The following is a 22707-nucleotide window of genomic DNA, read 5'->3' as shown; positions in this document are numbered from 1 at the left end:
TGATATGAAAGATAAAAAAGGTAAAAATAAACATTAAAGGTTACGTATGAGAAAACAGGTAGACTAATTATTTATTTTGTAAAAATTATTTCCGTATTCCATGTATACCTTACAAACAAAATATTTTTATTTACCGGTGTACGTTATTTTATTTGGCGGCATTTTGTCCAAGGTTATGGTTGTCTTTCTGATATTGTTTTACATCTTACCCCCATGTTTTATTAATTTTGTATTTACATTGTGTCATAGATCTTATTTATTCGTTCAGTGTATGTGCATTTGTTTTTGTTAATATGTTTGCTGTATTTCCTATCATGATTTCCTTGATAGAGGGTTGCTGCTCACAAGGAAGCTTTTAAGCCAAGAGTTCCAAATGATGAAGTTGTAATCATCCCTTCGAAAATTTTACGGACGCCATCACGAGTTGGTTGACCGTTATGGAATATCCGTTATACAGATGATAGCGAATATGTTCCAAATGTCGTAACTACAATCCCTTCCCCTACCTTGGTAGCAATATACCAACTTCAACCGGAATATGGCTTATACATTTCCCAACTCAATCGGTATTCAAGAGCTTGTAGCTGCTACTCAGACTTTATAAAACATCACCAGTGTCTGAGCAGAAAGTTGATGAACCAGGGTTATGTCAAAGAACGTCTCGTCCTTTTTCTAAAAAAGTTCATCGGAAGATACCAAGACCTTGTTGATAAATATTCCGTATTAACTTCACAAATAATACACGATGGTCTTGAAGTATAGATTCTAGGTAACAACTGTTACCATAATTATGTGTTATATTGTTCTTTTATTTGTCTGTGTAAATTATTTACTTTACTGTTTATTTAATTTTTGGTAAAATCCTCTTGGTGTGGCTCGGTATTTATACATCCCGCCATTGTGTAATTGTGCTATCGTCATTTTTTGTATTCTTGTCTTTCATTTTTGCTTATGTGCTTTGTCTATATGCCATTTTGTTTTTCGTTGTTGACATATTTGTTTGTTTTTATAGTGATTAAGATTATAACACAATGTTGACTGCTGTTCCCCTATTTTTGACCTTTTTACCTATTATGTCTGTTTGTTTTGTTCACACATTGTCGTCAATAAATTTGAATTTTATGCGACTGTCATACAAGTGAGAGGTTTAAAACCAGGTTTAATCCACCATTTTCTACATAAGAAAATACCTGTACAAAGTCAGGAATATGACAGTTGTTTTTCATTCGTTTGATGTGTTTGAGCTTTTAATTTTGCCATTTGATAAGGGACTTTTTCCGTTTTCAACTTTCCTTGGAGTTCGGTATTTTTGTTATTTTACTTTCCCCGAATGTGACCTACCGATTTAGACTTATTACTGGGTTTGTACTAACATGAGCAACACGACGGGTGCCATATGTGGAGTAGGATCTGCTTACCCTTCCAGAGCACCTGAGATCATTCTTGATTTTTGGTTTAGTTCGTGTTGCTCAGTCTTTAGTTTCCATTGTTGTGTTTTGTGCACTTTTGTTTGTCTGTTTGTCTTTTTCTTTTTTAGCCATGGCGTTGTCAATTTATTTTGGACTTATGAGTATGAATGTCCCTTTGGTATATTTCGCCTCTCTTTAATATTTTTTTCATTTTTTGGTTGTCACATCAATTTTCCTAAGATATCCAAAACTTGTTTATGCCTCCGCCGTAGTCAACGAGGGTATTAAGGGTTACCCTGGACTGTCCGTCCGCCCGTCCTTCCTTCCTCCCTTCCTTCCGTCCACACCCGTCCGTCCTTCCTTCCTTCCGTCTACCCGTCCGTCCTTCCTTCTGTCTACCAGTCCGTCCTTCCTTCCTTCCGTCCATCCATCAGTCCGTCCCCTTTTTCGTTTCCGCACTCTAACTTACGTTTTCTTCATTCAAATTTTATGAAACTCAAACACAATGCTGAAAACCAAAACTCGCAGACAGAGTTGATATTTTGGCAGTGAGTCATTTACCGTTCTAGAGTTATGCCCCTTCACTACTAAGAAAATTGCATTTTGTTTCGTTTCCGCACTCTAACTTAAGTTTTCCTCGTCCAAATTTTATGAAACTCACACACAATGCTAAGAACCAAAACTCTCAGACAGAGTTCGAATTGGGCAATGAGTCAATCACCGTTCTAGAATTAGGCCCCTTTATAACTTGGAGAATTGCATATTTTTTCGTTTCCGCACTCTAATTAAGGTTTGCCTGATATAAATTTCATAAAACTCATACACAATGCTAAGTACCACACAACGCAGACATAGATCAAATTTTGGCAGAATATCATAAACGGTTCTAGAGTTATGACTCTTTATAACATGGAAAATTGCAAATTTGTCAGTTTCCGCACTCTAACTTTAGTTTGTCTCCTCCAAATATTTGAAACTCCTACACAATTCTAATTTTGCCATTCTAGAGGTATGCCCCTTTTTAACTTGAAAAACTGCAAAGCTTGAGCAAGGGCATTCGTGTCCTCAGACACATTCTTCTTTTATAATGTTTAATACTTTGTGTTGACAATTTTTTTATTTTTCAAAACCAAACCGCTATTATAAAATTCCCTGCCCACTCTTCTAAAGATTCAAATGATTTCTGCCCTAGAACTGTCTCCTATGGCACACATCAAATCCTACCTTTTGTATGGTTCGGAGGTAGAGTCGACATCGTTCGTTTTCATGCCCGATTTGGTCATTCAGCAAAGCGTATTCAGAATAATAAGTAATTTGTAATATTAGACGTTGAGAAGGTTGGATTTCATTTGTGTATTAGGGAAAAATATGGTTTGTGTACAGGTAATATATCGTCTAATTACCTTATTATTGCAAATATCTGTCAAGTGGTGTATCGTTAGGTCTATATAAAGTTCAGCCCTAAACTATGACTCATAACAGTAAATGAATAAATCTCCAGTAAGAGGAGCACAGCCTATCGTAATGTATATCACTTGACGTAACACTTTACCTTCAAAACAACCATAAATATTATCAAGCAAAATTCCGAAGTCTAAAGCATAACTGTGCATTTTCAGTTAGCGTATATTTTTTATGTTTCATTACTGAAAAGGGATTGTAATCACTACAAAGGATATAACAAGATCTAGATTTATCGAAAAAACATTTTAAAATAAATCGGAAAATATCTGTTTTGATAAGATTATTAAGTAGTTCATTAAACGGAGTATACAAATTTTAACTGTCAACAGTGGAGGACTGACATTCAAAGAGGTCTTACAATCAATACAGAATAGTTTATACTAATATTATATTATGTATACGACATATGTCAGATTTGTTACATGTATGTTAAATTGTGCAATGTCTACTAGAACAGGAATATTTCCTTACATGTTACTATAAAGTCGATTTGAACAGCTCATTACAACTTGTTTCTTTAGTTTTATGAATATTTGTCTAAACTGAGAAGAGGTACCTCTAGTTTATTTTAGAAAGGGACTGATCTTATTATATAACAAAACCACTCTGTATCTAGCAAAATGTTTCTTCTAAACTAATGTCGACAATATACTTTTTAATGTAATAGTTTATAAATGCCTGTACCAAGTCAGGTTTATTGTAGTTGTTTTTCGCTTGTTCCGTTGATTGATAGGGTTTGATTTTGTCAGTTTTTATGGACTTCTTCTTTTGGGATTTTATATAGTTTGCTATACGATATTGGTTTTGCTCATTTTGAATGACGTACCAGTTAACCAGTAGTTAGAAAACATCAGGTCGTTGGTTTTGTCTTATAAATTGTTTCACATTTTGGGATCCCGTTGCCTTTTATATAGTTTGCTATACGATATTGGTTTTGTTCATTTTAAAGGACGTACCAGTAGTTGTTTATATCCTCGTCCTTTGGTATCCGGTGGATAGTTGTCTCATGGGCAGTCACCGCTCCTTATTTTTATATTAACATCCATTACCTTCACTTTCTGCTATAAAGATAGCTTTCAATAAAATGTTGGGTAACTTTGAATCTCTATGGACTAGAAAATATATCATTTCTTTGATTGTTTCTGTTTAGTTATTTCACAACTTTTTTACACCTTTTTAAGACATTGGTAAATTTAGAGCTGGATATACTGTATTGCCACATTCTAATGTTTAGTTTCCCTCTATAGGTGTCTTTTAGTAATTTTTTTCGTTGAGTTGTTGTTTCATTGACGTATTTACATCATCTTCTTTTATTGAAACATATGTATCAATCTTAATCATGTCTCTTTAAGGAATATGTTCACGAGCGAACGAATAAGTAAGTGCTTACACTCAATGTCCATGTTTTCATTTTTTATTATAAAAATAGGGATATGTGGTATGATTGCCAATGAGACAACTATCCACCAAAGTTCTTATGAAGTGGATGTAAGCGATTATAGGCAACCGTATGGCCTTCAACAATGAGAAAAACCCATACCGTATAGTCGGCTATATAATATTATTATATTTTTTTCACGCATTTGATGTTACCTTTATAAAAAATATTCTAAATCACACAAACATACACTCACACGCTATATAGATAAAAGGCAATAGTAGTTAAAACATCAAATAATGATATCATCATTCTTGAGGATTACAATTTATCAAATTATAGGCTAAAACGTTTCAGTCACCCCAAGAATTTATCATATTCAAAATAGTTTTTCCATTATTTATAGTTGATGTGTCAATGCAAAAGAGATAAATTTTAGACGCTTGTTATCCTGGACACTATATTCTACGACAAATTTATCCATGTTTAAAGCGTCATTTTTGCACTGCTGCAATCGGGTTTATCTTCTGCCATTTTTCTTTCTATGAAAATTTTTCACCCGCTCCACGTCGTTAAGCACTAGGTAAACAAATGCCTACTCAAGGTTTTTGTAATCCTATCATCTCTTTTCCTCTCACAAAATAAAAAGAAAACGATACTTTTGAGTGTCTTTGATTAAAGGAGAGCAGTAAATTTTAAGTTTTTACGAATGGTGTTCCCTTTTGTTGACTCTATAAAATTTGTCTCATTGTGGAACATGTGGAAATTGATTTATCGAAAATATGATATGACATGATAGAACTCACATAACAAAACACTGCCAAACAATGGCAATGAAAATCAGAATGCATATTTTATAAGCACATAAGACTTCAACTTTAAACGATAAAGGAAAATCGATGAATAAAAAATACTTCCTATTTGTCCAATTATTCGAAGAAATAAAAATTGACGAAGAGAAATACATTTCATTTTGTTTTATTACAGATTTTAAGTACAATAAGTTAGACTCATAAGTTCAACTTTAATTATGAATAAAAGTAGAATCGATGAATATGTCCAAAACACAAATAAAAATACAAAAACACTTCCTATTTATCCACATATTTTTAGAATTCAATTTATGGAGACAGATAATTCCGTTTATATTTAGTTTTGTTTTGTAACAGATTGAACTTTTGTTCAGTAGCAAGAAAATTTAAAATGAAGACCAAATTCTGTTTTTTTTTTAAATTTTACACAATTTTGGAAGCAGGCAATATACATTGTAATTACTTATATTTCATTTCAGAATTCTTTTATATTTTTCTGCTCACATTATGAGTTTTACCCCATAGAAAACTTAATGAATAAAATGATTTTGCACCACAAGGAGTTAAAAACAAGCTAAAAAATATATACTTTTTATCTTAAGTTTGAAAATATTTTCACTGATTTTTTTTTAAGTGTTTGAATTATTTTCATTATAGTTTTTCATATATTACCTTCAAGGTAATCGGTAGATTAAAACATAAATTGGTTTTCAATTCAGGTAAAAAAATTAAAGCATGTAAAAAAAATTTCCATACACTAAATCATCAAGCTATTCTTGTTTCATATACAGAATATATAGAACTAGTATTAAACGAAGATTTAGAATTAATAAATTCAAATTTTTCTCAAAAGTGAAACATTTGACAAAGAAAAGTTATTGTCAGTGTGATAATTGTTGTTCGTTTTGATCAAAGAACTGCATATCTTTACTGATTTGTTTAAGATTTTAATAATCTACATGTAACACTAAATATATTTCGTTGCTATTCTTGAAGCAACCCTCGGTTTTTCAGACAACATTAATAGTTTAGAATTCTTTTATGACAGTTTGGCCCTATAATTTGTATTAAAGTTTACTTGCATGTTTGGTTTTTATTTTATACAGAATCTTCAGTGTTTTACATTATACAGTAATCCTGCCTGGAATTAGTAACAATCTGAATCTGAATCTGGATTTGAATTGTAAGAATCATAGTCAAACCCAAAATCATCAGAATCATTGGAACTTTTGTCCGAGTCTGGAACTACTCCGGTGAATTTTATTAATTTTAAACATGATTCTGGTACTTTACCAACCAGTAAAACTTCCTGGTGACTTTCTGCAAATTTGTGGAATTTTTCATTTACCTCCTTGTCATTTATCTCGTATTTTTTTCTCAATATATTTGTTCTCAAATCAATTATTGTTACGTCTTCTGGTAAACTTCCAACGTCGATTTCGGCAATGTGCTTCATACCCCATTTATATCCACTTTTAAGTTTCAAATTTCTAAAAGATTCTGCTTTGTAAAGTGACGCACAGGTTGAAATATACTGAGAAGAATAGCCTCTTCTACTTCCGGTTGCAACATGGGTAGCAACATCTTCTTTCGCATTTGGTTTTTTTGCTGATAATCCCTCGCTTATATCATCATTTTCATGAAGTAATCGGTACAACTTTAGAAACTTTTCCTGATAATAAGAACACAAAGTACTAACTTAAAAAATACCTCAACTAAATAAAAAATAATGATAAAATAGATTTGTTTTATTTGTTAAGGAAATCGCCCTTTGAACTTTATATTGATGTATAACACTTTTATACTTTTTTTTTCACAGACACAAACTTGCAAAAGGATCACTGACTTGTAAGAAACATTAATATCTTCCCTCTACAACCTATCATTTCCATAATTATCATTTGTATAAAAAATAGGAAATGTGGTACGATTGCAAATTAGAAACTATACATGATAAAAACAAAGATGTGAACAATTGTCCAGAAAAGCGCTTCGGACGCAAGAAATTTATAACGTGTTGTTTTCATTTTTTACAGCACTGGGTCGATACCTCTGCTGGTGGACTTTCATTCCCCGAGGTTATCATCAGCTCAGTAGTCAGTACTTCGGTACTGACATGATTAATAACAAACCTTTCTAAATTAGCCCGTTTATAAATTTTGAAATTATAAAGAAACTAAGGTGTCAACTCCCTCAGGCAAAGTTGGTCTTAGAAGGATTTGGCAATTATTTTAGGTCATTTTGGATTATATAGATCTTCAACTGTTTCGGATTTATACATCCTTGGCTTTTAAATATTCGGCTTTGAGCGTTCCTCAAAAAATTCCAGAAGAGCGCTTCGGACGCATTAAATTTATAACGCGTTGTTTTCATTTTTTTGCAGGTTACCAAATATCAATTTAGTCATTAAAAATCTCTTCTATAAGTCGAGTAGCTCTTTGGGTATTTGATTTTGAAAGTTCCTGATAAAGGAAAATCCTGAAAAATTCGTCGGACGCACCAAAATATAGTGTTCTTATTTCTAAATATATAAATATTAAAGATAAAATGCTACAAAAGGTAAGAATGTACCAAGGTGGACAATAAAATACTAGAAGTTGACGAAAAACAGTCAACGCCATGTTCAAAAGATTAAATATGAACGAATAACAACAGTCCACAAAACGCTAAACAGAAAAGCACAAACCCCATTCAACTTTTGAATGAACTCATGTGTTTTAGAAGGGTATGCAGCGACTGCTCAACTGGACAAGGCCTCAAAAGTCTTGATAATAAAAATAAATCCTGTAATAAGTCACATTTTGTCATAAACCGGGGCGGGATTGGATATGAAAAATGTAAAATGTCTGTGCATAATCGCCTGTTAACAGATATATTTCGTGAGGGCCACCTAAATCATGAAGGCATTCTTAAAACTTTCGAAAAAATATAACTTCATATTGTCCATGAAGAACCGCTGTTTCAATAACTTACTTGTACGCAGCACCCCTCTATCAAGGAAATCCCCATACGTCACGCAAAATCGTTTTCTTAACCGTTTTAGCAATAAGAGTGTGTTTACCCTCAGGCATACATTGCCTAAGCCGTATGTGGCACAACTTTTCGGAATGATGTTTGATGTTTTTTTGCTCTTCAACTTTGCATCTTATCTGCTTTGATTCGAGCTTCACTAATGAATCTTATATGTAAACGAAACAGGCATCTGACATACCGAATTATAAGCCTGGTATCTTTAGTGAGTTTTTTCATATGGAATTCAGAAGTATTTGATTCGTTTTCGTCTGTGTTTGTTATGCTACGGTATTTCATAAATACTATCAAGAGGAAATGAAAAATTTGGAATTCTTAAATATAAACTGACTGGAATATTGAAAAAGCACGGATTAAAGAAAGCTCTACTGTCAACTTCAACAGTTTCTACCAATAAGAACTAACATGTTAACAAATCTTCATAATTTTGTGAAATTTATACTTTTATCTCATTCAAAAGCCTGAAAGACATTTATTTTATTGCCCCTAGCAGTAGAGGATATGGTCATAGTTTCCGATCGTCTAAAATACTTTGTTAACGCAACTGCTCATAGACCATTTGGCAGTAGGATTGTTTGCCATCATATGTAATTGACCATTATGTACCGCAGGTCCTATAAGTGCTCCCCTCTCACGTTACAAGTCGTTACTTTCATACTGCTGACCAAATATGAAGTTATTCTGTTAAGTAGCACCTGAGTAAATTGTGATTGAAATAAGTGTTTGACGTTCGGACGAACAAACGGACGGACAAGGTAAATGCAATATAGCACAACTTCTAGAGTGAGAGACTAATAAATGTTCACGTGGGGCTATCATCTAGATTCAACCACTTACGCGAGTTAAGGTAGATAAAATGTAAATATAAGTGTTTATTTGTATATGGTAAAAAAATACCGCTTCTTCTCTTCTTTTCACAGGTTGTTGTATATTTTCCTCGTCGTTATCCTTTTTATTTTCAGGTTGATCACAGTCACTTTTGATTTTCTTTATGGCTGGTTCATCTGTCAGTGATGGTGATGTTGAATTTCTACGCTTTCCTAATATATTCGTCTCTACAAGTTCCTGAAAATATGATATTGATTAAAGAACGATAACTCGAAATTTATCATGTGAAGTTAATGCGGTTTTTACTTTGTAACGTTGTTTTGTTTAACATAAAGTGTTCCCGTTTGTATTGTGCATCATGTATCCTCGCCAGAAGTAACATTGCTATATAATTCTTATTGTTTTGATTATAAACGAGTATATTATGAAATTGAATAAATTTATTATGAGCTACATTAACTGGCCTGTAAAAGCAAACCATGACTCCGCAAAAAAAAAACTTGACTTCTTTTTCTGTGTTCACTAATTTTGGATTAATCGATTTTTTTATTTTTTTTTATATTTCCCGAATAACCAGTAGGGAATGTAAAGTTACATTTAATAATCTTATTTTCTGGATAGCAAGCAACAATCAATCAATCAATAAATCAACCAATCAATCAATCAATCAATCCAATCCAATCATACTGGCTGCGAACAACAACGTAATACTTTAATGAGAGCGTAAATTGTTACCTCAGATTTGGACTTCTGTATTTCGTTATCTCCAGAGCCGTTTGTCACATTACTTGCGTCCATTTTCTCACAAAAAATTATTCTCTAAGTGTTGTGGTCCATTTTAAATTACACCTACCAATTAAAAACATGAAACGATGTAATTCAGTTTGAAATTTTTACTTAAATGTTGTGATATTTTTGTCTTTTATTAATCTTTATGTTAACACGTTTGTTACAAAAAAGTTCTTACCTCACTATAATCCAGGAACTAATAACACAATTATGTCGTATCTAATAGAAACACACAATACACATTTCCTTTTGCGATATTCTGAAAATAAAATGCACTTTCACTTTCATTTTTAACAAAATGATAGTTCATATTTATTAAAGATATATAATATGCAAGTATATGAAATACAGATAAATATACGGCCTTTTCCATTTCGGTTAGGTCATCATCCCGAGGTCTGATTAGTTTAAAACATATTTATTTGCTTAAATATGCAAAAGGGATGAGACACAAGTTAATCAAACTTATAAAGTCTTCTCCCATGAAGGGTCTGATACCGATCGAGGAATGATATCGGGGTATTTGGTAATGTCAGGTATTAATCTGCTTATCATATACTTCTGGTTTTAGAATCCAGTTAAGTAGAACACAAAACTGATATCCCATCTGTTATTTTTCAAGGTGATAACCAGACCAAAATGGAAAAGAAAATCGGTCTGTTGGTAATAATGTATAAGAAATTATGAATTTCAAGAAGACAGAAACCAGTCAACAAATGTCATGTTTTTCTCTGACTGTTTATGACGTCTATACTAAATCCGTTTTATGTGCACTGTTTGCTACTTTAGTTTTATCTACCATTTTTTTTTTTTATTAACTTTGAATTAGTTTTCAGTAACTGCGAGTACTCTCAGATTGGTACTTTGCGTCTTTTGTCTTTATGTTAGATGCTTTTGTGTTCTTCGTGCCAATTTGTTAAGTCGAAAAATTTATAAATTTTAAAATTCTTATGTTTTGCTATTGCACCACTGTCGCAGTTATGGGAGGGTGGGCGCCTTAAAAATGTTGAACCTCTAGCCTTTGTTAGTCTTGTGTGTTTTTTTTTAAATTTTGGTTTATTTGTTTGTTTCAGAGTTTGGTGTGGCTTCCATTTCGCTGAACTAGTATACCTTTTTGATTAGGGGACTTCTTTTGAAATGAGTTTATTTGTGCGTATTGCTGTGTTTTTGTTTATTAAGCTAGAGGTATAGGGGAGGATTGAGATCTCACAAAACATGTTTAACAAGTAAGTCAGTAACCTCTAGCCTTTGTTAGCCTTGTGTGTTTTTTTTTCAATTTTGGTCATTTGTATGTTTCGGAGCTTAGTGTGGCGTCCATTTCGCTGAACTAGTATACATTATTGTTTAGGAGCTAGCCGAAGCCCGCCTCCGGGTGTTGGATTTTCTCGCTGCGTTGAAGACAATTGGTGGCCTTGGGCTTTTTTCTGCTCTTTTGACGGGTTGTTGTCTCTTTGACACATTTTCCATTTCCATTCTCTATTATATCAGCCGCTTTTTTTTATATGCCTGTTCTGTCAGGTTGTTGTTAGTTGCTGTCTGTCATATTGGTTTTTTTTTTCGTTTGTTGTTTTTATCATAAATAAGGCCGGTGTCATTTTTGTTGTAATTGTTTAACATTTTGACGTAACATCTAAATCATGTCAGAAAATTTGAACATGTCCTAAAACCTTTTCTGAAGTCATCACTACCTAGGAACGGTGTGATTTTCAAAGCATTGTCAGTTTTCCCGTGTCCAATAAAATATTCCTATTGATGAAATAAACAAGACAAGATATCTGCTATGTTGTACAAATTGTTGTTTAATATACATAAGAAAGATATTTTGCATTCTAAGTGGATAACATGTATTGAAAATATCTTGAATGATTGTGGATTTTCTGAATATTGGATTGGACAAAATGTACCGAATTGTATATGTTTATTTAAACTTGTAAAACAGAGATTATGTGATCAATTTAAGCAGAATAGGGGTTCAACTTTTTTAACTCTCTAAAATGTCTTAACTATAGACTTTTTAAATGTAATCATGGTTTAGAATATTATTTACTTAATTTACCAGATGATTTAAAGAAAGCCTTATGCAATTTAAGATGTGTTAATCATCGACTCCCAATTGAAAGCGGTCGCTTTTGGGGTATAGAACGTGAAGACAGAATTTGTGACTAACTAGGGGATGACTTGTTTGATTGTACATTTTTCAATGATGAAAGGAAATCATTATTACCTTGTAAACTTATTACCAACCATTATACTGACAAATTTTATGAGTTGTTTAATTTTCTCTCTTACAATGTTGTTCTTAAAATTGCAAAATTTTGTAAAATTGTACTAGCTGTTGTTGATATATATTGTTTCAACCATTAATATGTCCAATTGAAATTTACTGTCTTCCTTTACGCATCTTTTTCACATGTATATATGTTAATGAATGTTTATAATGTTCACTGCATCACTTTGTTATTTTGTTATATTATGAATACTTACATTGTTTTTGTGTTATTGTTCACACACTTTGAGAAAATAACAACTTGAAGAAAACTTGAAACTTGACAAAAACGACATTTACACATTTAAAGACTGTTTATCAATTAAGATTTCACTTGATCTACAATAATTAACACCTTTCAACTGGTAAAAAGGAAAACTACATGAATGTCCCTAAAATGATATGAAATATACGTTCATTACAGATGCATCTCAAAAGTCCGAAAAAAAGTACAATGAAATATCCCCATTATTGCAGTTTGACGCCGGCGTTGTCACGAAAAATCTTAAACCGAATTATTCAATCAAGTTCTCGTATTTGTACGCATGTCGGTGCATTACATTTGCGCTTAGTATTATTACATTTGCGCGCAGCTTTTGATTACATTTGCGCGCATAGTTTTACAGGTTAACTCAGGTAGATTATACTTATTCATTTATTCAATTATTATTTTCGAGCAGGATACGTTCGTTTTATTACGAACAAGCACTTAGGCCTGAAAATATAAATAGATAAAAATGTAAAAACATATCAAATTTAAAGATTAAAAGTACTGATTTTACATGTCGTAACGTTCTGAATATTTAAAGTCCATTGCTATAAGAAAACACAAACACAAAAATACTATTAGCACATGGATATGCAGAATAAAATTGCTCATTGTAGAGAGCATTGAATGATTCCGGGCCGTTTGTAGTATGCCTGGATTCTGCGGATGGTAGTGATGCCCAAAGACTTGGAGGAAATAGGGAATCTGCTGAAATACCTTTGCAATTATTTACGGTGCATCGCCATGAAATATCCCTTGCCTTAAGTGTTCTGTTGATACGGAATGTAAATCCATCATACACCAATGATGTTTTTCTCCGACTTGTTTCTGACAAACGAAACTCCATGTTTGTGCCTTGACGCAACTTTCCAAACTGACTTAAATAGTACTAAAGCGATCATTATTCGCTAAAATTAGGAAACGGAGTACAAAATAATCTGAAATGTTCGCAATAAAGGTATATAGATATAAGAAGATGTGGTATGAGTGCCAATGAGACAACTCTCAATCCAAGTCAAAATTTATAAAAGTAAACCATTATAGGTCAAAGTATGTATGTCGTAAGATATAATTGCGGGATTTCTCATAACCACTTGTTATTTTTTTTAGAACATCTATACTACTAAAATAACGAGGTCCAATTTGTTAGCCAGCATGACGTAAAAACGACGAGCCAAAGAATTCAACTTTATATATAGCTAATATAGGACAATGGTGTTAGATTAAAATATTACACCATTCCAGGCCCTTTTGTTTTCCACAGAATTAATATTACCAATAATTAACAAGTTCCGGGTAGAATACGATACCGATACCAATAGTATATTATGTCGCATGTAGTTTCCGGTTGAGGAAACCAGTACGGGTTCAAACAGAAAGATTTTGGAAGCAGAGAAAACTGTGCACCTTATAATCAGCTTGACTTTATCAGATAACAATACGAATACTAAAAATCCAGGCCAAGAATAAGGCGCAGGTTCTTTAATTCAGTCACGGACCCGCGATGTCGCGGGTATGTTCTAGTATACTTTAAATTTACAAGTATGTTAAAAATTTATCATATCTATTGTCATACTTATTATGAATTATGTGTTACCTGTAAAAAAAGCTCCGGGCATGCATAGAAGTAAAACAAGCATCTTGTTGGGTTTTTTTTTATTATCTATATCTCACTTTCACAAATAGAAACATTTAGTAAAAAATAGAGACTACGATCAAAATAAAATTCATCTCAATTTGTAGGCCCCTGATCGAGCCAGATTATAAACGATTTGAAATACACACTTCTTTCACAGCGTTATTGTTAAAACAATTTATATTTTTGTTGAAATTATAAATCAAATAGAAAAACAAAGGATATGGGGTATAAATTCATGACACAAAATCAGTACATGCACATCTAAAAAACACATACAAAGCAAAGGAACAGCGCTTTTATTGCTGTTCTTCATTTAAAAGTCACAGTGAGGCCTTCAACACGGAGAAAAAGAAACTCTCACCTCGCTGTAAGTTTAAAGCGGCCCCTAGCGCCGGATTGAGCGGAATTGTTTGCAAAATGATTGTGATAGTGTAAGATGTATCACTACTATATCGGGCCCGATTAAAAAAGAACATACTGGAAAGTAGTACATATACAAAACAAAATAGATTCTATGCATAGATGTAGTTATTAAGGTATCAAATGAAAGGCGAAGGACTGGTGATCCTTGTAGAACACATACTGACTGGTTATTTTGAATAATACAAAATGTATGAATGACTTCTAAAATTGAGGGAATATATTGCCTGTTTCTCAGATATGAAGTACTTGGTTTATATATGTTGTTGTTCTTGCGGACAAAGCTTCAAATGATATTGTCTTTGTATGTAAATCGTACTACTACGAGTGTCTTGTAAAAGAATGAAGAATAAATGAGCACTCATGTAATCCTACATACAAAAACATATCATTTGACAAAGATGAGATTTTGGCGAATCATAAGTCCTTCATGGCTTCAATGAACATTACATTGAACAGCAAATCTGAGGACTTACCTTGTTCGTATTGGATACATAAGCTTCACAAAATTCCGTACAAACAACGGTACATTGCCGGCTCATCTGCATGTTCTACAAAGGAATTGTCCATTAGATTGACAAAAAATCTGTCCGCAGTGAAAGAGGGTCTTCAGAAATACTGTGAAACTGTTTACTCGCGTAGTGGTATTAACCATATGTGGATTCTAAAAATCTCTAAAGAACTTCTGGATAATTTTAAATCTCGATCTTTCTCTGAAATTAATTCTATCAAAACTTTTGATTTTTTGTCCCTGTATAATTCCACCATTCCATATGTGAAATTGAAAAATCGTCTAAAAGAAATAGTCCAAAATGGTTTTCAATATAAAAATGGTAGCATACGCTATAAATTTATTACTTTGGGATACCATACGGCATGTTTTGTTAATAGTGAACAAAAAGGTCAAACATGCTACACAGACGAACAAGTGATCAGTATGTTGGAGTTTCTTATTGACAACATATTTGTTGAATTTGGAGGTAGACTTTTTCAACAAATTGTCGGCATTCCTATGGAAACGAACTGTGCGCCACTCCTTGCCGACCGCTTCTTATTTTCAGATGAGTCGGAGTTCCTTCAGACACTTGTCAAGACCAAGGACCAAGAAGATCAAAGAAGCCAGATCATTTAATTTCACATTCAGATATCTTGATGATGTTCTTTCCATTAACAATCCAAACTTTTCTGATTGGGTTCCATTAATATATACTCCAGAACTAGAAATTAAAGAAACAACAGACACGGCTTCCTCCGCCTCATTTTTAGACTTTTACCTCGAATTTGACATAAGCGGTCATCTCAGTACCAAAATCTATGACAAACGAGACGATTTTAATTTTTAAATTATCAATTTCCTCCCACCTTAATAGCAATATACCAACTTCACCTGCATATGGGATATACATTTCCCACCTCATCCGGTATTCAAGAGCTTACAGCTGCTACCCGGACTTTATAAAACGTCACCAGTGTCTGAGAAGAAAGTTGATGAACCAGGGTTTTGTCAAAGAACGTCTCGTCCTTTTTCTAAAAAAAAGTTCATCGGAAGATACCAAGACCTTGTTGATAAATATCCCGTATCAACTTCACAAATAATACATGATGGTCTTGAAGTATAGATTCTAGGTACTGACGTTGTTTATCATCTTAATTACGTGTTAAAGTGTTCTTTTATTTGTCTTTGTAAATTATTAACCTTTACTGTTTAGTCCATTTTTGGTAATATCCTTTTGGCGTAGCTCGGTACTTATGCATCCCGCCAATTTTTTGTTGTGCTGTGGTAATTTTTTTATATGCCATTTTGTTTTTCTTTGGAGACATATTCCTTTGATTTTATAGTGATTAAGATAATAACACAATGTTCACTGCTGTATCCCTATTTTTGACATTTTTACCTATTATGTCTGTTTGTTTTGTTCACACATTGTTGTCAATACAATGGAATTTTATGCGACTGTCATACAATTGAGAGGTTTAGCTAGCTATAAAACAAGGTTCTATCCACCATTTTCTACATAAGGAAATGTCTGTACCAAGTCCGGAATATAACAGTTGTTTTCTATTCGTTTGATGTGTTTGAGCTTTTGATTTTGCAATTAATAAGGGACTTTCCAATTTGAATTTTCCTTGGAGTTCGGTATTTTTGTTATTTTACTTTTTAGTGTATCCAAAGTTCCGGTAACCAGTACGGTCTGATGTATAAATAACGGTATATTGATCCCGCCCCCCATAAAATGTTTGGAAGTGAAAATTTTAACGTGGATAGGAATGAGGGCCTAGAATAGGTGGTGTGCGTCTTATCAAAATTGAAGTACACTAACTGACCTAAATTTGAGAGAATGATGTGGTACACCTAAGCGAAGATATCTCAAGTATAAATACACCATAACTTAAAAATACAGAAGAGCATACATTTCAAGCGCGGGGAAACTCTTTTACTGCCTCCACACAGCAGGAGAGACAAACTCCCGTTAATATAAAAAATAAGGATATGGGGTATCCATCCATGAAGTTCTCTCAGGCCAATCCCATACTTATCTCCGTGTACAACGATATGAATGTCACACCATTACTGTCAGCAGACAAACTCGAGTCACCTCATATGAAAATGATCTATACTAGTGACAAAAAGATCCCAATGCATACATATACAAGTAAACTCGTATAAATGGATATTTTTATTTCATATATATTTTTTTCTTTAGTAAATTAATTTAAGAGAGAGAGAGAGAGATAAGCGATTTGTGTTCGGGTAAAAGATGGCCCAATAGTAATATTTGACTGCATGCGGGAGTACAGTCACTTTAAATATGAACAAAAGAAGACATGGTCTTAACGTCAATGAGACAGCAACCAAATAAGAATTATAAGATATCTAGAGGACAACATATCTTATTCAACAATCGACATGCAAGTCTTCAAGTACAGTTTAAGGTCACCTCTCTATCTACAAACTGAACTATGCACTGTACCCTTATTCTTCCGAAATGACGGAATCCATATTTCTTATAGCATATTTTATTATGCGGGAAATTTTATGATTTACGTGTGCATTATTGCATTATAGAATTTAATGCAGAAAATTTATAAATTTAAATACACATTATTAGTTTACTGCTTTGAAGTTATAATTGACTTCTCATGTTTTCCCTTTTAAACAGTAAAACACAAAATGCCTGTCTAGAAGAAAATGGAATTTAACAGAAAACAGAAACTCTTGAAGCGTCTACAGCAAAACTTTGCCTCAAACTACAAAACAGAAATATAAAATCCACTTACTATATGTACACAAATACATGTACCCCAGAATTACAGGCAATCTTTAAGAAGCAAATACATTACCCAAAATGTGTTAAATAACAGGACTACTAAACACAGAGCCATTGAGAGATTAAAACAAGCGTTGCCAAGAACACCTTACAGGCGATTACTACCCTTGCTGGCTTTCTCCAACACACAAAATCTTAGAAAGGCGGAAGTTGTATCTCTACCCGAGACCAGAAGGATAGGGTAATAGAAAACTTTTAAGGCTTCCCTTAAAGATATCAACACAGCAATAGACAGTTACAAAACGAAAGATCAAAAGATTCCGTTTTATCAATGAACGTTCTTGTGGCATCCATCATTTTGGGAAGGTTATAGAGGCTCTTACATTGTCTTACGTAACAGCATAGCAAAAAAATTAAAGACTGCCAGTAAGAGGATGGAATGGGGGAACCCGAGTCAGAACAACGATTTTTAAAATCACAAAAATCCTGATGAGTCTATGCATGCAGAAAGACTCGCACAGAGGCTGGATATAATGAAAAAAACGACCGGCGTATAATTTTTGGATGAAACCCGGCATTTCCCGTCCTACAGATAACAAAGGATGTGAAACGAGGATGGAATGGGCCCAGAACGTACCAGTCACCAAGTATATCTACTTAAAAACACAAACCGACGTATACCTTGAATTTTACTTGATGACTATATCCCAACGTTGTTTTAAAAACTGTAAACTACATTTTATTCGCCAAGTCAGTCCGAAAAATAGACAAACCTGTTGCTGCAGGTACCATGAAGAAACCAAAAGCGCTTCAAATATTGTATGAACTTTCGTAAAAAGATATTAAATTCAATTGATGCATATAATGAAAATAATTTCCATATTTATGATTACATAAGTGACATTGTAGATGTCATCCTATGCAACAAACAAGATGGTGTCCACAGAATATCATGCCTTACAAGAGATTGCGGAGAATGCGGTATTCATAAACTAAAACTACTGTCAGAGGAAAATAATAATTTAGATACTGCACAAATAGTAATTTGGGAGAGATTTGAAAAGTTAGGCATTAAAGTGAAAGGCAGCAACACAATTAAAAAGTTAGTCTTTGTGTAGAAAGAAACCAACGCTGTAGAACTACATTGTGTATTTTCACATTTTTTTTAGAATTGTTAAAATGATTTTCATTACACCAACATAGAACAACGCACTTATCAAGACAACCAATATCAATAGAATTAGAGAGAGGAAACGGGGAATGTGTCAAAGAGACAACAACCAGACCAAAAAGCTGAAAATTGGCCGGAGTCACCTACGGATCTTTCACGCAGTGAGAAAATCCCGCATCCGGAAGCAGGTTTCAGCTGGCCCCTTTTACAATAATGTATACTATATTTAGCTAAATGGAGGCCACACTAATCTCCGAAACAAAAATTAAATTATGACGGTTTAGTATACTCAGGAGTTTCCTTCATTGAAACGGTATAAGGAATTGTTTACACAAAACTTGTACTGTCTTTCATAAATTTTGCTGAAAATGACTAAGTTACTAAGCCTGTAAAAATGAGAAATATTCTTCGAACAATTATATAATAGCAGATGCACATATTCAACAAATGTGCAATCTTTCTGTAAAGTTTCAGTAATCTTGGATGAAATGAGAAAAGATTACTGAAACAATTTCATAATATCAGTTTCACAACTTCAACATATGTGCAAGCTTTTTGTATAGTACACAAATTACCCGCTTTTCACAGCACGAAAATGATCTCAGGATCAGTTACGTGATTGTGTAAAGTGGGTCGATCATATTTGGATGAAAAAAAAACTAGGGTGGTTTTAACGACCTTGACTGGCTGTTAAGCCTTCGCACGGTAGGATCGTGCCCTTAGGCGTTTGCTGAGCATTATAATGTTGTTGTTGTATTGTTGGAGAAGGCGGCCATTTTGATTTTGCGTGTGATGATTTTGTTTCTTGACTATTTTAGTTAGAGGTGCTGCTCTTCACAACGGCCTTGTTGGTCAGATATGCAGCCCGCTAACCACGTCGAAGTTTTACTGGTGGATTAGTCATGGACACAGTAATAAATGTCTACAGGAAGCCTGTTCAGGATCAGTGGTAACTCGATATCACGTATAACTAGGCTTAGGTTGGGTACTACCGCGGTGGAAAACTGGTCCGTTACCCAAAACCACGGCCCTCGGACGTCTGGACGACATAACACTCCCCATCTACAATGGATTTTGCAGTCCATGCTGACGCGGACCATTTTTTGTTGTTCTAGACACCGTAGTAGTGTTATAATGATGATAAGCAGCCACTGGTGAAGGTGGTGAACGAGTACTTTTTGGGTGGTTAACCACTTTTGTCTGGTGCTTGCTTAGCTAAATTGGTATTTGACCAAGGTCATTTAGTACGAGAGACAGTTGGTTGGTGACAAGGGTATGTTTGATAGTGGTGTCCATTTTGTCTCCACGTCACAGAACCTATTTATTCAAGTGTTGAAATTCAGATAAATGTTAAAGTTCAAACTGAAAGTACTTTTTGGATAGTTAACCTTTATAGACTGGCGAAGTTGAGGAATGAGGAATGGAATGAGTAGGAATAAAAAATCACTCGTCCTGGAATGAGGAAAATTAGGAGTGGAATAAAGAGTGATGTTTGCTTCCTCCTCATTCCAGGAGGAGTAATGTTTGCTTCCTCCTCTTTCCAGGAGGAGTGATGTTTACTTCCTCCTCATTCCACTCCTCCTCATTAAACCAGTCAAATCACTGTCATATATAGGCAATGTATCATATTTTTTTTCATTTCCATTCTCTCACTTGTAATACTAAGTAATCAGTTGTGAAGTTTGCAAGAGGAAATTCTCAAGAAGTGATAATTTGAATCGTCATATACATTCCATTCACAAAATGTCACATACGAGACCAATAAACAACGAGGAAGACTTACATGACTCCGATAAAACAAATAACGAAGTTGTAGATACTGAGACTTCGGAAACCGATAGCGTTTATTCCGATGCTTCTAGTAGCTTTTCGGGTGAAACTGACGATGAAGAAGCATCAGAAGATGAATCAAGTGACCCATCGAGTAATATCGTTTCAAAATCTTTTCGAAAATTTGAATTAATATTTAGTGAGAAAGTACATAATCTTACAAACGATGGTGACGATGAAGCCGTTGCGCGTCAATTAATATTTAAAAGCATGATTCCAACGTTTCGAAAAGAAATTATATCGAGATATCTGGATCTGATATTATGATATGATAACATGAGGACCGATTTGATTCACAGAAAAATAAAAAAATACAGCCAAACGTTTAATAGAGAACGATGAATACGAGGAAGATGAATGAAGCTTGGAAGTATGCTGTTAAAAAGAGGAGGTACACATGTACCTTTTTGACAAATTGGTAGAATCGTATGAACCGCCTGAAGTGATTGATGCAAATAAATGAATGAACCATGATGTAACATTTCAATGAAGAGTGCTTTTTGTAATATAATTCAACTTCAATATTGGGTTTAATATAAATATTGTGATTTGTTAAATTGAAATTATAAAGTCGATACTTAGATTGAGTGAAAAACGCAGGGGAGTGCCAGCCTATGAAAATATAAAAACGAAATATCTAGCTAAAGTGAATTAATGCAGCGTTTTTGTTTTTTTTTTGTTGTTGTTGTTGTTGCAGTATTTCAAATGAATGGTTCCATACTGTATTGAGTGATATAGACCAAACAATTAATTAACACATCAACAAAAATGATTGCACTAAATAACAGTTTTATATCAATCACGAGAAACTTGAAAATTGGTAGTCTACAACATAACAGGTGCGGCATTTTCAACTTATTAGATGCTTGAAAATGGTTCTGCGATTCGACACAGACGTCAGAAAAAAATGAATTCAGGATATTAGATATATCATAAATGATAACTTGGCAAGCAGTTGTTGGCGAATAGCTCAACTATTTTTTTTTATTATGGCAATTGTACTTGTAACCTGTGTGTATACTGGTACTGTTGTAATACCGGAGATAAACTAAAATATTCACTACAGAATACAGAAATATTTTTTGTGTCCTAATGTTTGGTATGATTTTTTTTAACTATGATATAATAATATAAACACACACTATTCAACTTTGTCCTCTTGTCTCTTGATTTATGTTATACTCGTACTGTTACATCTCGTTACTCGTTGAAATTGTTCCTCATTTAAAGAGGAATGCGATTCTAGGTATGAGAAGGATTCGATAATCCTTTTTTAAGGAAGCGTGGGATGAGGTATATGAGAAGGAAGTGCTTTAGTTTGGGATGAAAGTGAGAAGATGAAGCATAGATCCCCTGTTTTGAAAGGAAGAGTAAAATATATGATAATAAGAAAGAAGTATAGGGACAATGTAGAAAAACGAAGTCATAGGAAAATTAAGGGAAAAGAAAAACCTGTGGTTAAGAAAAACACACAATGACATTTACTATAACCAATTTGAAATGTGCGAGTTGCTAGTTGCTAATGCTGTCCCTTGATTTTCGTAGCAGTTCGGTTTTCTTCCTGTACCTTATTTTACTCCTCAGTCCTAATAGATTATTACATACATTATTTCAGCATATACACTATTTCCTCACATATTACCTTGCGCTCCTCATTCAAATGAGACTTTATAAGTCTATGAAGGGCGTGCTGATATATGTATATTATAAAATGTATAACTATAGAAAAAACAAAGGATATGGGGTATCCATCCATGACACAAAATTAGTACATGCACAGCAAAAAACACAAAAAGCAAAGCATAAATCGAGTTATGTGCCCTTGAGTATGGAGGTTTGAAAATTTTTAGAGCAGCGAAAAGCGAGAGAAAATCTATATTATGAAGTATTTCTTGTCAAAATATTAATGGATTGAATTGTACAATTATTATATGAGATATCTGTATGCTGAATTCAGTCATCAACAACTTGTGGAAGTGTGTATTTTGAAGAAATTGAATATCAATCAAAGTGAGTTGATTTAATAATGAGCACATTCTTGCAAAATCCATCGAAAATGAAACAGTATTTAAATTATCAGAAGTGGTATGTGCTACATTAAACAACCAAGCATTTATCAATACAATAATTCTTA

The 22707-nt window shown here is 33.4% G+C and overlaps 1 protein-coding gene across 1 annotated transcript; it reads right to left on the bottom strand.

Annotated features, from left to right (window-relative positions):
• Positions 1-6008: 6008 nt before the first annotated feature.
• LOC127707970 (uncharacterized) lies at positions 6009-10041 on the bottom strand. Its single transcript, XM_052212740.1, has 4 exons — positions 9889-10041; positions 9657-9770; positions 8991-9158; positions 6009-6735 (listed from the first exon to the last, which is right to left on the bottom strand). Exons 2-4 carry the CDS (start codon positions 9717-9719, stop codon positions 6211-6213), a joined length of 756 nt encoding a protein of 251 aa, XP_052068700.1. The 5' UTR covers positions 9720-9770; positions 9889-10041; the 3' UTR covers positions 6009-6210.
• Positions 10042-22707: the final 12666 nt, after the last annotated feature.

The sequence above is a fragment of the Mytilus californianus genome, unplaced genomic scaffold (assembly GCF_021869535.1).
Source record: "Mytilus californianus isolate M0D057914Y unplaced genomic scaffold, xbMytCali1.0.p SCAF_7, whole genome shotgun sequence".
NCBI lineage: Eukaryota > Metazoa > Mollusca > Bivalvia > Mytilida > Mytilidae > Mytilus > Mytilus californianus.
Note: the sequence above shows the minus strand (reverse complement) of the source record. Positions and strands in the feature narration are given on the sequence as shown.

What these genes read in the sequence shown, in the direction of transcription:
- LOC127707970 (XM_052212740.1), bottom strand. Translation starts at nt 9,719, where the DNA reads ATGGACGCAAGTAATGTGACAAACGGCTCTGGAGATAACGAAATACAG. An exon ending in TACAGAAGTCCAAATCTGAG is followed by an intron (nt 9,159 to 9,656) that starts GTAACAATTTAC and finishes TCATATTTTCAG; the next exon opens with GAACTTGTAGAGACGAATAT. An exon ending in TGAAAAGAAGAGAAGAAGCG is followed by an intron (nt 6,736 to 8,990) that starts GTATTTTTTTAC and finishes TCTTATTATCAG; the next exon opens with GAAAAGTTTCTAAAGTTGTA.